The sequence below is a fragment of the Cynoglossus semilaevis genome, chromosome 12, assembly GCF_000523025.1.
Source record: "Cynoglossus semilaevis isolate Cse_v1.0 chromosome 12, Cse_v1.0, whole genome shotgun sequence".
In the NCBI taxonomy this organism is placed as follows: Eukaryota; Metazoa; Chordata; class Actinopteri; order Pleuronectiformes; family Cynoglossidae; genus Cynoglossus; species Cynoglossus semilaevis.
Window position 1 is genome coordinate 2,521,291 of NC_024318.1, and position 15,027 is coordinate 2,536,317.

General features: G+C 43.5%; 2 protein-coding genes and 1 long non-coding RNA gene across 11 annotated transcripts in view; 1 reads left to right on the forward strand and 2 right to left on the reverse strand.

Annotated features, from left to right (window-relative positions):
• The first annotated feature begins 414 nt into the window (after nucleotides 1-414).
• The window catches only part of vrk2 (VRK serine/threonine kinase 2), a 54,462-nt gene continuing 39,849 nt past the window's right edge, over nucleotides 415-15,027 (forward strand). Inside the window, exons 1-14 of one of the 8 annotated variants that reach the window (XM_025060661.1) lie at nucleotides 415-680; nucleotides 1,111-1,270; nucleotides 1,863-1,918; nucleotides 2,276-2,345; nucleotides 2,835-2,891; nucleotides 3,169-3,256; nucleotides 3,434-3,635; nucleotides 3,850-3,982; nucleotides 7,956-8,076; nucleotides 8,787-8,848; nucleotides 9,807-9,985; nucleotides 10,898-11,050; nucleotides 11,188-11,373; nucleotides 12,041-12,629. In XM_025060661.1, the coding sequence (XP_024916429.1) occupies nucleotides 1,141-1,270; nucleotides 1,863-1,918; nucleotides 2,276-2,345; nucleotides 2,835-2,891; nucleotides 3,169-3,256; nucleotides 3,434-3,635; nucleotides 3,850-3,982; nucleotides 7,956-8,076; nucleotides 8,787-8,848; nucleotides 9,807-9,985; nucleotides 10,898-11,050; nucleotides 11,188-11,373; nucleotides 12,041-12,364 (1,761 nt within the window). In that variant the 5' untranslated portion in view covers nucleotides 415-680; nucleotides 1,111-1,140 and the 3' untranslated portion in view covers nucleotides 12,365-12,629. Of the gene's footprint in view, nucleotides 681-956; nucleotides 1,009-1,110; nucleotides 1,271-1,862; nucleotides 1,919-2,275; nucleotides 2,346-2,834; nucleotides 2,892-3,168; nucleotides 3,257-3,433; nucleotides 3,636-3,849; nucleotides 3,983-7,955; nucleotides 8,077-8,786; nucleotides 8,849-9,806; nucleotides 9,986-10,897; nucleotides 11,051-11,187; nucleotides 11,374-12,040; nucleotides 12,633-13,211; nucleotides 13,326-14,422; nucleotides 14,876-15,027 lie in introns of those variants that run through there. The other 7 variants (XM_025060660.1, XM_025060659.1, XM_025060663.1 and 4 more) reach the window with 7 other exon arrangements.
• LOC112487810 (uncharacterized) lies at nucleotides 4,090-6,732 on the reverse strand. The gene is made up of 2 exons (XR_003051261.1): nucleotides 5,697-6,732; nucleotides 4,090-5,646 (listed from the first exon to the last, which is right to left on the reverse strand). It is a non-coding gene; the product is annotated as an uncharacterized LOC112487810 (long non-coding RNA).
• fancl (FA complementation group L) overlaps nucleotides 12,491-15,027 on the reverse strand; it is a 14,369-nt gene continuing 11,832 nt past the window's right edge. The window contains exons 11-14 of one of the 2 annotated variants that reach the window (XM_008321440.3): nucleotides 14,907-14,988; nucleotides 14,065-14,181; nucleotides 13,437-13,508; nucleotides 12,491-12,687 (exon numbers count right to left, since the gene is read on the reverse strand). In XM_008321440.3, the coding sequence (XP_008319662.1) occupies nucleotides 12,655-12,687; nucleotides 13,437-13,508; nucleotides 14,065-14,181; nucleotides 14,907-14,988 (304 nt within the window). In that variant the 3' untranslated portion in view covers nucleotides 12,491-12,654. Of the gene's footprint in view, nucleotides 12,688-13,346; nucleotides 13,368-13,436; nucleotides 13,509-14,064; nucleotides 14,182-14,906; nucleotides 14,989-15,027 lie in introns of those variants that run through there. The other variant, XM_017037238.2, reaches the window with a different exon arrangement.

Below are 15,027 nucleotides of genomic sequence, written 5' to 3' on the forward strand. Positions count from 1 at the left end.
GTCCAGTATCTAATCACGCAGTGTGACGACAGATGGTTCTACTTTACTGAACGAAACACTGTCTACTTTCTTTATTATATGGAATATCTATTGTTAATTTAATACTTAAAACCATTTACCATAATGGAATATCTATTGTTAATTTAATACTTTTTAAACCATTTACGTGTTTAATGTTGTGTCTGTGACACAGACTTGTGTAAAAGTGTATAATTGTCAATATTCTTTTATTTTTTATATTTTCATAACAATATGTTAACTGTTCCTGTGGACTCACCACTACGGCCCCGCGACCCAGTAACGGATAAGCGGACGAAGATGGATGGATATATATGTTAACTGCAGAGAGAGAAGAAATAAAAACAAACTTACTGCTTCTGTATTCTCATTCGTCAGCCATGCTGTCATTTACTGAAGTCCCGCCTTAACAGCGTATCTCTCAGCTACTGCTTCATGACGTAGACCGCCTTCTATTGGATGTTTCTTAAAGCGGGAGGGACTTTCAGGAAGTGCGAAAACGTTTGGTCTCTTTTGGTTTTCTGTTTCTGTTTTAAAGCACTCTCTGCTTCGGATAGTCTTGTTTTGCAAACTGTCAACACCCCCTCACCCAAATAAATCTTTTTTCCTACATGTGACTGCTAAAAAGCCGAACTGTTGCCGTGGTGCTGTGTCACGCTGAGGTCAGTAGCAGCTTTAAAGCGTGTGATTTAAGAGCCTTATTACAAATGTTATATGTTTTCTCCTCTTTTTAACCGTCGACATGAAGATTCACTCGGTAGAGCCGCTCCCCTGACACCTACAGGTGCATTACTTTGTAGAAAGTGTGTAGTTCTAAATCGCTGAAGCGTACAGTCACGAACTGTTACTTTGTCGACTTTGTTAAAGGTCTGTGTTGATTATGAAGCACAACATAAAAGTAGCTCCATCTAGTGGTGGAGTTCCATGGTATGATTAATTAAATCTCCAGCTTCTCACGTGACACGACTTAGATGTCATTAAAACGCAGAGGTATTCGTTGTCTGTGCAACTGTTAAGTTAACATTAATGTAGTATAATCACACAAAAATGCGTTTTTAACCTGGCATCTTTATTTATTTATTTTGTTTTAAGGTTTTTTCTGCTTTTTTAACTTCAGTTTCAATGGCACCACCAAAGAAGTTGGCGCTACCAAAGCCACTTCCAGATGGATTTATTTTGACAGACACAGAGAAAAAGAAATGGAGGCTGGGGAGGATCATTGGACAAGGAGGATTTGGACTCATCTATCTTGGTACTGATATATCTGTCCTGGTACTTTTTGTTGACCTGCCCTTACAATCAGAGAGCAAAAAACAAACTTTTTGTTGACCTGCCCTTACAATCAGTAACAAGTAGAAAAGAGGCCCATTTAGAAAGAAGCGTTTTATAGCCTTGTTATTGTAGATTCTTCAGATGTGGAACCATTTGTTTAGTAGACTAAATGAACAGAGCAGTGATGATGGTAATGATGTTCTGCTAATTTACTTTTAGGATTTGACAGACAATTTTGTGTAACTGCCATCATCTCGGTGTCATCGTCTTGGTTTTACTGTGACCATCTGGGTTGGAGATGAACTGTTTGTTGTTTGGTCACAGAAAAATCCCTTTCCACATGCTGCAGGCATTTCTCACAAACTCTCCATAGAACTGTTTATAAACCACTATCATTATGAACCATGAGGATTTATTTCCTTAAAAACAGTTGCTGCATTTGTAGTCGTTAAAAACTGTTCATCTATTTTCTGTCTCTGTGCCAAAAAAAAGACAACAGAGGTTTCACTTTGTATATAGAAAAAAAATTAAACAGAATTGAATTTATAATTTTTTTTTTCATTTTCTGAAAGCCTCCCTGGATGTGGACAGACCTGTTGCAGCAGATACTGACTACGTCATAAAGTTGGTGAGTATAACTGCACTCGTGTACGTCATAAAGTTGGTGAGTATAACTGTCATTTTCTATTTGACCGGTTTTTAATTTGTATTCCCTATAAAAGTGCATTACGTTACAGCAGTACATTTATTTTATTGTATTCTTTATTTATTATAATCTGATTAATCACAGAGTAACTATGGATTATTCACGATTAATCGTGATTATTCAGCTGACAGCTGTAATTCTAATTACTTATAACCAGTAGTAACTTCAGCTCTCCTCCTCCTGCTGACCACTGGTCACCTTAATGACCGCTCTGTCAGCGCAGGCTGTTGTTGCCCTAATGCGGTTTTAACAGACACACACTGTTTTTCGCTCACACAGGAGTACCACGAGAATGGTCCCTTGTTCTCCGAGCTCAAGTTTTACCAAAGGGCAGCCAAAGTGGAGAGCAGTGAGTAGCGCCACCTGTCCAGCATCCCAGCAGCTCACTGGAGCGCCAACAAGTTTGACTGATGAAGTGGCCACAGACAGGGGCTTCACTCTGTGCCACACAGTAATTAATAACAAGCCAAAGCAAACATGCACCTCAGTGGCCATCAGCATACGCCTCCCCCCCGCACTCCCCCTCAACACACAATTCCCTCTCTGAGCATGTCTGGACTCTCCAGCACCTTGAAATGGAGAGCGGGAGCCACTCACATGTAATGATGCCTGGGCCTCCACTGAGCCCCTGACCACCTGCCAGCCTGGTCCAGCGCCAGTCAGGCCAGTAGCCATCCAGACTGAGCCAGACCTACTGCCATGTCTGGGGCCTCTGTGTGTTTGCAGGGACTGTTCCTTCAATACTCTATGATTGATATTCACACACATGCATTATTACACTCACAAGGTCAAATCTGAAGCCGCGGACAAACGGTTTTCCTACTTTTGCGGAGTTTAGGGACTTCCTCACAGAGGCTTCGAAAACCTGAGCTGTTATACTGGGGCCGTTCTCAAGGTTAGGAAATCATTACAATCTGACATTGATGGAATAAGTAAAAGTATTTTGCTACGATTAAGTGTTCCGTGGCGGCGGCAGCAGCAGCAGCAGCGGCGGCGTACTGCTCACTGATTATTGTAGTCATTGTGGTTTGGAGTTTAATTTAGTGGGTGGTTTGACACCTGTGACACCACTCTTTTCAGACAGCTTGTACCAGTTCCTCAGGAGTGTAAAAATAGAACCGACCACACAGACACACATTTGCATAATTATTTCTCCTGTAATCCTGTTTCAGTGCAGAAATGGATGAAAGGCAGGAATCTGGACTTTCTTGGTATCCCAACCTACTGGGGATCAGGGCTCGCTGAGAATAACAACCTCAGGTATTTACATGACCAATGGCAAGGCATCAGTAGACGGTTCACGATTCATGATTATTAAAGACAGCTGCACTATATGGTCATTTTGATTTTCTTTTTTGATTCATTTGGTCTCTCAAATAGAAAATAGCTGAAAGTTATCATAAAGTAGGACAAATGGTTGTCACTCTTTTGAATTAGATATCGATTCATGGCCATGGACAGACTGGGAACCGATCTCCAGAAAGTTCTGGATCAAAATGGAGGGATGTTTAAAAAAGCCACAGTTCTTCAGCTTGGTCGAGAACTGGTGACTGTGCTGGAGTACATCCACGAGAACGAGTACGTCCACGCCGACATTAAAGCTGCCAACCTGATGCAGGGTCACAGAGACCGTGAGAAGGTCAGTACCCTTTAAATCTCCAACTGCACAAATCTCATTTGCAGCTGCTTTTCAGATATAAACCGAAGTTATGGAGATTAGGGAGTTTAGTTGTGGAATAAAAGGTAATGTCATTTGAACAGAAATCTCTCTCCGCAGCTTTAGATAAGAAGAGGAATAAAAGACTTTACATTTTTTATTTCATTATGAGAAATACGATGTTGTTGTCCTGCAGGTCTACCTGGCTGACTACGGACTGTCCTTCAGATATTGTCCTGATGGGGAGCACAAAGACTACAAAGAGAACCCCAAGAAGGGCCACAATGGGACCATCGAGTACACCAGCACTGATGCCCACAGAGGAGTTGGTGAGAGGTTTTTGACTTTGGCCGTCAGAGTGATGACATCAACCACAGTCTTTAACATGAGGTGTTCTTACACATGTTATAATATAAGTTATATAAGACAAGTTTTGTTTTTACTGCAGCTCAAGCTTAAAATACCAACTCAACGTAAGGCATGTGTTTGTAGAGGCTACAACGATCTCAGCAGTTTTAAAAGCAACTCTTCTGTAGTTCTGTAAGTCAATGTCAAGATACACAGTAAAAGTGAAAAATCCACCAACTCTATGGAGCTAAATTTTGATTTTTGTTTCTTGACATTTTTCATATTAATCATTACATCATTAGGATTAGTCACAAATTAAAACAGCTGTTTATTTAAGAATGTCGTTTATCTTGAATAATCGGGACTAATTACATTTAATTTTTTGTTTGGTAGCCCAACATTTAAATGACAAACCCAGGCTGAGGGGAAAAACACAGTGTATAAATATACAGTACTGTGTACTCTGTAATGTATGCGCTGTAACATTTTCTGTTCCACATTCATTTATGCAAACCTGCATCAAGGCATTAGCATCTCAAACACTGCACTTATAAAAACATAAACTTTCCCTTTAGCCAAACTCTACTTTTAAAACATTACTTGGAATGTTTACATTTATTTCACAACAACAAATTCACAGAAAAGCATTTCTCTCCAATTCTCTCTTTTTCAGATTTTAGTTAAATATTTAAAGAAAGGTTGGTGGTAATCGATGGCTTGTATTTCTTTAGTCTCACAGCGTTTATATTTACTCCACTCCCGGCGTTGTCCTTAGAGGTCTTGTGTTTGTCAATACATGTAAAACAGTCGGTACGCACACGCCGCCACACTCCACCGTCCTCAGCTGATATTGGGAACCCATTAACTGGCAAATTGCCTACATGCTCCCTTCCTTCCTTGACCATTGATTCTCCATGTCCAGCCTCCGCGGAACTCCAGCAGCTCCGCCGTGTCTCTCTCTATTTAACGCTTCCCTAATTAGCTAAAGTCATAACCTGCATCTTGTATTCATCTTCCATTAATTAAGAGCTCTGGTGGTTGTTGGGAGTGAGCACCGGGCCACAGATAACCTCTGTGCGCCCCATGCTGGTCGCCCCCCCGCTGTTCGATATCGTACGTTAGCACAGCTCCGCCTGCCTAATCACTGTGGCGGTGTTTCTATCAACCCCTGATCGATAAATGAAAGAGGGGCAGAAAGTGCGGTGTCAGCAATTATCAAATGGAACTCTCTTTTTAATTTAAAAGAGACGGGTCAGCTTTTTTGAAGTGTAGTCGTACGAGGAACTGACATGCAGTCAGTGTTCTACACAGAACAAGGACCCTTAAAAAACCCACAGGAAGAGAATATGCAGAGTGAAAAAAATGGCTGACAGCAGCCAACATCACCTTTGTCTCAATTTAAGGGTTTCAGCTGAATGCAGCTGATTAAATTGTCAGCTTGTTGTCAAAATTTGTCACAGCGCAGCCCGAGGCATGTCCCAATTCCTGGCACTGTAGAATGTGAGCGCTGGATGTGCCTGGTGACGCTAAGCTGCCCAGCACATCCTAGTATATCCAGCCTGCCTAATAGGAAATCATTTTACCCCATAAGATTTAGGCAAAACCAGCACCTGACGTGAACGTGGTGGCAGCCTGTAGTCGAGACCTGGGGTCAGCAACCTTCAACACCAACACCTGGCAGCCTGTAGTCGAGACCTGGGGTCTGCAACCTTCAACACCAACACCAGAGAGAGAGACAGACACAAATACTTTTGTTTTATAGCCGTGACATAAATGAAGAATAAAGTTAGTAAGATAATACATTGTGTTGAAAATAACACTACTTCCCCTTCTGTTATGGAGTCTAAAGTAACTAAAATGCCGGTCAACGATGGTGCGTCAGAAACCTGCAGCTTCGTATACAACAGGAGTGAATCTCTGGACGTTGTGTATGAGTGTTATCCAAAGCTTCCAGGAGGTCACGAACCAAAGCCTGCGTTCCTCTGACCTGAGTCCATGAAGACGTTGAGCGGCTGACAGGTTGCCATGGCGCACTCTGGTAAACACGTCTTGCGAGTGTCAGGCCTTGAAGGCGAAGCTAAACGGTGTAATTATCACTATTCTGTGGGCGTCCACCAGCGGACATGAGACTGTCTCCTGACGAAAGGACTGCTGAGCAAAAGGGGTTAAGAGCGCGACACCGCTGCCTGCTTTAGGGAATCTGAATAACAATAGGAGATAATTAGCAGCATCATAGCTGCCTCACCTCCTCCTCTGGAGCAATTGTGCCTCCGTGGACGGTCGGAATTCTGTATCTGAGTGTTTTCAGCAGGTCCGAGTTCCCTGAGAGAGAGGGTGTGTGTGTGTGTGTGTGTGTGTGTGTGTGTGTACACGTACGTGTGCACGTGCATATCTCAGTCTGTTCCTGTGCCATTCATCATGTGAGGGCAAAACAAGTTAAACACAGAAGAGCGGACACACACACACACACACACACACCACCATTATGAGCTGTGATAATGTGCCTGCAGTGCACACCGAGGGCAGCCATGCTTAATGTAGTTGTTGATCTTTTTAATTGTTAATCTATTACCACGCTCAGGGAGTTACTTTACTTTTCTCCAGTGTCAGTATTTGTCATCTTTATTCTCCTTCAACAAGCTCTGAGTAGCCGTGGAGCACCGTGTAATTATGTACAACAATCCAGAGCCACAGTGTGATGTTGACTTGATGCCCACTTTACAACTGCTGTTTAACAGAGCGAACACAGAGCTGTGGAGACAAAGTGTAACGAGGTCCAGTTTAGATGTGGCTTCAACCACCTCTGTGTCTGAAGGAGCAGCTGGTGGTCAACGAAGTCCAGGAACAGGAAGTGGACTCCATTTATATAAACAATATAAAATGTAGTTTTGTGGCGATTAAGCTGTGACAGCATGTATGGTGTGAGAAGAGCCAGGGTGAAGACGGGCCCTCTAGAGGAGTGCAGGAGCTATTGCAGAGAGGCTGAGGCAAAGCAAAGGAATTTAATTTCCCTATTTTCTTTATTTGACCCAGAGCAGGAGGAAATGCACCGACTCTGTGAAAGTTTAAGCAAAAAAAATAAAAATAAAAAAAATAACAGTTTAATGATTGTTTGGAGTTAAAATGTATTATTTTATTTTATTATTATAAAAAACAATTGTATAACCCAATTGAGACAATAGAAACTTTGTGACTGTCCTAACGTAGACTGAGGACATTTTTTTCACCTGTACGTCCTCAGCCACATAAATCAGCCGAGGACGGGGGTGCAGTCAGCTGGAATGATGCTGCGTGTGCAGGCAGTCCATTACATATATTTTCTTCTGCCTGTATAAGAGTGAGGACACACTGTCTGTTTGGACAATGAACGGTATTAGAGAAACCAAGCATGTGTAATCAGATTACATCTGCCTCGTCCCATGTAATCTGTTCCTGCCTGCCAGTGACCACACTTCCTCTGTGGAGCAGACTGTTGGCTGAGGAGGATCAATGCTGGCTGTGGCTCAGGGAGGAGTTTCTCCCCTCTGATGGAGCCAGTCAATAGGTAATTTCTCAGGAGACGGGTGGCAGCCGTTACAGTATTGAGCTGCTAAAACTCCCCGGGCTCAGCCCCTCTACCTGGCCCTGGTCCATGTGTATTGATAGATCTGGTACTTTAATGTAGACCTGTGCAATCACAGTCACACTCACAGCAGGGCACCATTCACTCTTAAAGTCATATTTAAGGTGATTTAAACATGTGCTGTTATGAGGTGCAACCCCTGCTGTGATTGGCTGCAGGCATGAGCTCACTGGAAACATCACCAAAACATTCATGGAAAAACCTCTCATTATGAAAGTCTAAAAATCCCTCGTGACTAGATTATGAAAGTCTAAAAATCCCTCGTGACAAGAATTGGATTCCTTTGACGGCCTCCTCCTCCTCCTTCTTCTTCTCTCTCCTTCTGTCTGCAGCTCCGTCCAGACGCAGTGACCTCCAGATTTTGGGCTTCTGTCTCCTTCACTGGCTGTGTGGTTCTCTGCCCTGGGACCGTGTTCTGAAGAACCCAGCTCAGGTGCAGGAGGCCAAGACCAGGTGGGTGGACTGGGGTCGGATCCAAGAGTATAAAAAAAAAATAGTATATTTACATCTGATACGTATACTGTATATTTAGCTGATTTACCTGAACATATTACCTTCAGTATATATCCACAATATACTACTACTACTACTACTACTACTACTACTACTACTACTACTACTACTACTACTACTACTACTACTCACTAATCATTGCTGATACACATGTTAATATTTGGATACAACATGGAAACAAGTTTTCACTTCTCATCTCAAGCTTAAAATACAAATCTATCTAAACTCCCAGCATGCATTGGTAGAGATTCCGACTTCATTTTAAAATCAATCCCGTCGGCCTGGAGACTGATTACAATACTCAACTACATATTTTCCAGTAAAACTCTTGGTTATTGTTCAACTGTTCAACTGTTCAACAATGGCTTGGAAGGCAACTTTCTCCGAGTCATTGTCAAGATGCACAGTGACGTCTCAAATCCGCCAACTCTACCAATCTAACAGAAAAAGCCTGTTTAAAAAGAGATGTCTTCCATCACTCTGGTGTGTTTGGATCAGCCTTCAGGTTGAACTCCCTGGTTTGTCTCAGGTGTCACTGATACGTCCTCCACCGTCGCTGCACATCTGCCTGCGTCTTCTGTCCTTTGTGTTTGCTAATGTCTTCACTTCCTCCTGGTTTTTAAATCTCCTCACCTGCTCTCCTCCCTCAGACTGATGGATAATCTCCCAGACTCCGTCCAGCAGCTGTCAGTGAGCAGGGACAGCGGCACAGGTAAGACGCAGGACGTCTTCATTACTGCGCTGACATCCAAGGCGCTCGTGTCTGCAGTCAGGGTTATATATTACTATTATTATTCCTTTGTGCAGCACAAGTTTTATTGCACTGCTGAATGGCGGTTCAGAGGTCACTGCAGAGGTCATTGGTTCAGATTCCGGTTGAATGATGGTTTTTGTTATTAACTAGTGACGTAAAGAAACAGCATCAGATGTCTACTTTAATAACACTGGTATTAAAATCAGTTACTGTTGGTTCATACCAGCAGGAAATATTCACAAACCTCTCAGTATTTGTTATAATTATTATTTTTTGCTTCTTGCCGTGGGATGGTTTCGGCGGCAGCTGTCCCATCTCTGTGCCTTTCAGAGCTGTGTCTGGTTTTATCTCCTCCGTGTGAGGAGAGGTCACACCTGTGTGAGGGCTCACGCTGTGACGTATGGACACTAGCAGGTCCTCGCTGCCTGCTGCAGATAAGAGACACTTAATGCATCACGGCGGTGGAGTGTGTGTGCGCTGCGGCGAGTGTCACAGATGTCGGCCTGGTCAGCGCATGATGTATGGACGCTGACCACGTATGACACTTCGGCGCGCAGACACGGTGCATATCCACGGCCGCTCTGCCCTCTGTGTAGAGATACACTGCCAGGCTGATGCATATCTGGAGCGACTTGTTCAAGTTCATCCTGCCTCAGCTGCCACATGACTTCCAAACACCCACGATTTATTTCACCCTGAGCCCAGCACCAGAACTGCAGCCTAAAATAGTGCTTTTCACAGGGAATAATAGAGTTCTTAGGCTTTTTAAAAAAGACACTGACTTTGTGTGTCGATAGGCTTTTTAAAAAAGACACTGACTTTGTTTGTTGATACAGAATTCAGAGATTCTTGATTAGTCAAGGCTGAAATCTCACTGTAAACACACTGACTTCTGACTCTCTCTCTCTCTTCTCAGATGAAGTGGCCTCGTTCCTCCTGTATGTCAGAAACCTCCGCTACGATGAAGAACCAAACTACCATCACCTCAGACAACTGCTGTGCCACACTGTGAAGGGAAGACCTGACCTGCACCTGCCTGCACGTCCTGCAGGGGCGTCGTCCTCTAACGTCCCAGATCCTAGTTCCAAGGAAAAGGTGAGGAAGAATCCAGGAGAGACATGACTTCATTATTTGTTGCTGAAAACTTCAGAAAGCCATTGATCTTTGTTTGTAAATGTGGAAAGACTTAACAACATCACAAAACAGCAAATATTAAGGCTCTCAAACAAATAAACAATATATAAAGAAAATATAATTTTCCAGTGTAGCAGAGACTATCCCCATATCTTCAGGAATTATCTCTTGGTTTTTCACCAACACCATCTTTTCTAAAACATTCAGGGAAGTTTCAGAAACTCCGTCGATGGTCACAGACATTTCTGAGCCTCTTGACCCCAACAGTGACCGCAGAGAAGTGGCCAGTTAACCAGCGCCCCCTGAGCACCCCCCCACTAACAGTGTCAACCACAGGTGGAGAGAGCAAACACTGGAGAGACCAAACACTGTCCTCCTCAGACTCACCACGATCACTCCCTGACCCTCGGGGGCTGAGGTCGCTCTCTCAGTCGCCCTAATCTGAATGAGTTTGACGTCGCACACTCACGCCGTCTCCAATTATGCTGCTGATTTTCCTCTCTCCTCCCCGGGTGTCATTTAATTTCCTCCAGTAAAGTGCTGGCCAGTTTGATCCCTCGTTACACAGAAGTGGCCATTTACAGGCTGTTTCAGTGAGCGGGGTAAATGTCAGCAGAGATAAAGGCCACTCACCGGACCATTTCACTGAACCACTGGTGTTCTATAAAACGATGTTGGGTTTCTCCTCATGCTCATACACAGTATTTTAAACAGAAATGTCTCAAGAATGAGAAGACTAACTGTGAAAGAAAGAAAACTGTTCATTTGTCTCCAGTAGAAGGTAAAAAAACGAGTTGACAAACCTCAACATAAACCCTCTCAGTCATGTGGTTGTGAAACACGGTGCTGATTACTATGATGTGAATTTATCAGCAGAAAGAAGGACGAGGCAGAGGAACTCCGAAGGCCAGGTTCGTCGCTGCAGTTTGTGATGATGACGATGAAGATGAAGAGGAAGAGGAGGAGCAGGAGAGAGGGAGGCCGAAACCAGCAGCAGCTCATCACAGGAGTAGGCCTCGGTCAAAGGTGAGGAACGAGAACCTCTAAAATGTGCTGTTTGATGTCACTGTCACTGACTTTTTATTCTTATTATTTATTCATCATTGTGTGAATGTTTCAGACGTTCTGAATCAAAGTCTCTACTCTGTGTCTCTTATTTACAGAAGGAAGACGTGGTGCTGGAGGTAAGACGATCCCTGAGGCCGCGGGCGGTGCAGACCTACAAAGATTACAGTGATGAGGAGGAAGAAGAGGAGGAAGAGGACAATGAAAGTCAGGCCCGACCCAGACCCATCGATGCACGTTATACGAGAGCCCCCCCTATTGGAGCCCGACCGCAGTCCAAACAGGTTTGAAGTTGATCTTCGGTGTTAGAGGTGGTGGTTAGTGTCTGTTAATTTAATAATATATCAGAATTTAGCAGAATGAGGTAAAGACAAGAAGATACCGCCTCATATTAGTTCATATTCCCTGGTTTTAACATCCTGTCGGTTTCTAGTGTCTAGTGGAAAAAAAATGAATGAAATGTTTCTACATGGTTCAAATCTGTACTTCTCTGAAACCGTGTTGTTACTGGGTTTGTTGTAACAGACTGGCTGACTGCTACTGTACGGCTAAGTGTTAGCTGAAACTGCTATGTTGGTTGGTCACTGTCGGTTGAAAAATGAACAAACACATTTAAAAAAAACCAAACAAATGCCAACAGTGGGTAAAAGAGTCACCGCTCAGAGCTCAGTCTGTGTTGTTCTTGTGCTAAGCTCATTAAAATGTCAGGATGATTTAAATTCCTGGAACCAACACTTTCCACCTACCTACACGGTGTGTTTTTAAAGCCCCTCAAAAAAATTCCCATTGTTCACTGTAAGGTCCACAAAGAACGTGAACACAAGTGTCCAACAGTTTTTTTCTTCCACAAGTTTTTTATTTTTATTTTAGTTTTGTACTCAACACAAGAGCAGAACAGGAATTGTTCCATTCTGGTCGGAAAGAGAAAACACGTGAATTATCCTCCTCCAGGAGAACACCGAAAACAAAAGAACAAACAGGAAAAGAGGCGGTGGCGAGACTGTGACCTTGGTGAGACTAGAGCGAGGCGTCCATCTGCAAAGGAAAGAGCGAGCGTTCCTGGGCTGCGAATACAGGGAACAGTGGGAGGAGCAGCTTCACAGCCACAGACTGGGCTGCAGCCCACACGGTATACAAAGCAGATACTCGGGAAGACCAGCTGTCACAGGAGTGGGATGGGAAGGTCGCCCGGGGAGGAGGGGACTGGTCCAGTGGTTGGTCTACGTAGGTGTCCCTCTTTTGTTGGGTGCTCTGGTTCTTTGGGAGTTTTGCTGAAGTGAGTTTCGACCTGTTACAGGTGTTGTCTCCTCTCACTGACGGTGGAACCAACTGTTGTGTGTCTGTTGACAAAGTTGGTTTAGATTCTTTAGTTTAGTCCAGTTTAGACAAGTCTTGTCTTTCTCTCTGGTTCTCTGGGTGTTTTCTGCCAGAGTGGGCTGATTCCTTCCTGCTTGGTTGTTTTCTCCAATGGTCTTTAATCACGACCAGCAGCAGGAGATGGCTGCAGACCACGAGTTGGGCCACAGCCACGCTGCAACAGTGTCCTGGACTCCACTCCTCACTCCTCAGGTGTGAGTGGACATTTTCACAGTGATGGGCTGTAACAGATACAGACATGATATTTTTTAATTACACACTGTCCAAGGACTGGGGCAGATGTCCAATACCTGTCTACCTGTTGTCGGTACAATTCCCCTAAATACCAAACATCCCTGTCTACCTGTTGTCGGTACAATTCCCAATGGGCACTGCTTTGGTTTATGTTAAAGAACAACGTCTGAGGTCATGATAGACCAACAACTCATGAGGTTTAAATTCTGACCTCATCTGCTCTCTCAGCTGAAGTTGGTTTCATTTTGATTATGATTTTTTTTTTGTAGCAAACAAAACAAAGGAAATGTATTTGAATATCACAGGGATGTCAGATCTGTGGGTGTGGTTACCACAGTAAGACGTAGCACAGACCCTGAGTGATCCATTCATCACATTGTTGTAGTAACTCAAAGGTGAAAAAAAAACCAACTGTTGTAAAGGTTTCCGTTGTGAGCGACTGCTTTCAGCTCTGACAAATCTTTCCTTTTTCTGTGTTTGATTGTTTCACACCTGGCGACTGTCACTGTAGTGATGATAAAGGAAATCTGATTGGACCACAGCTGGAGGACACTTGCTTTCTTTCACCCAGAACCACTTTGACTTTGAATGGATATTACGTTGCCTTCAGTGACGCCACGTACATCAGACGCTTCCCACGGTCATTTGAACACAGGAACATCTAGAGCTGAATGCAGTGCATTGTTGAGAACTCACTCCGACGACAAGGCTACGCTAATGAAGTACGCACACGTACCTTGCTGCAGTAAGGACACTCTCCAAATACGACGTTGAAGCTTTGTCTGCTGGAAGGCAGCGCTCGAAGCCACTGAGGAAACAGACGCAAATAGAAGAGAGGGAAAGATCATCACGTAGCCGTTTTGATTCTGAAGCATCGGTTTGAAGTGACACTGGTCTTTACTTCAGTCAGGAGTTTCTTTTTAAAGCCAGAAAGTGTTTCATACAGGACTGGAGAATGACATAAAGTGTCTGTTGTCCAGATGTCTGTAATAGAAATGTTCAAATCTCACTTTTGCAGCGAGCTGACTTTGTCTGTTTCTTCTTTATAGTCAATGAATGGACTGATGGTAGTTTTAGTTCAGTTACATCTTCTCACCACTAGGAGGTTTGGGTGCTTTTCTTTGCAATTTAACTGGATGGTCAGTATAAAAATACAGAACTGAGTGAGAACGATCAGTCCTGCTGTGGAGGAGTGTTTTGAAGTTTAAGATTAAGTTAGGATTAGATTAAGGTCAGAATAAGAGTTGGAGTAAGGATTGAGATTAGACATATATTTGTAGTAGTTAATGTGATAAATCGTTGTCCACAAACACCAAATACAGACACCTGTGTGTGTGTGTGTGTGTGTGTGTGTTTTTCTATACCTCGTACAAACAGGCCTGGTGGAAGGGTTGACCGCAGCGAGGGTCGTTACACACTTGATCAGGGATTGCATCTTCGAGACGATAGGAATAACAAATCCCACACTCCACACTGAAGTCCTACACACACACACACACACACACACACACAGAGAGCAGTAGAAATCAGTGAATGAAAATAATCACAGCTTGTTCACATAAGCCACAGATGCTGATGCCTTGTTCTGTGATCTTGTTCTGACATGACCCTCACACCCTTCCTCTGCGTGTCTCTTTCTCATTCTTACACACACACACACACACACACAGACGTAGACTTATTTACATTTCAGTCTAATGAGTCGCTCCTGTTTTTCTGCAGTTATCATTAAGACAGACGATGGCAGGTTTAAAGAAGAGGGGGAAGAAAAAGAATCAACATCTGGTCAACTCAACTTTTCTCAGCTCGTCTGAATGTTAATGAAGCTCAGGAATTAATCACCGCAGTGACAGCAAATAAACATGACGCCCTTTCAACCCAAAGGCAGAGAGAGAGGAGGGGGCTGTTACTATAAAAAAAAACTGGGATAAATGTTTTCTTTCCATAATTAAAAAAAACAGTCTGATGGTGTGGATGTATCCACCATCGTTGTTAGACCAATGAAATGATCTGTTAACGTCCTCATTAAAGGAGACGTGGAGTCCGTCCTCTTTGGAAGAGGGAAACACAAAGAGACAAAGAAAAATCAGGAAAAGCAGAGTGTGTGTGTGTGTGTGTGTGTGTACGCTGCTCATAACTAAAACAAACAACACAAACAGTTCTTTGAAGGTAAAAGTGACGGAGGAGGGGCAGCCGTGTGACATACAGATTTTTCGTGGGTGGCAGGTGACGGGAATTCAATCTCCAAAACATCCCGGAGGTTGAACAAGACGCTGGAATCTGGGTTCCTGCCGGCAGACCACAGACAGCTCCTTCACACACTAATT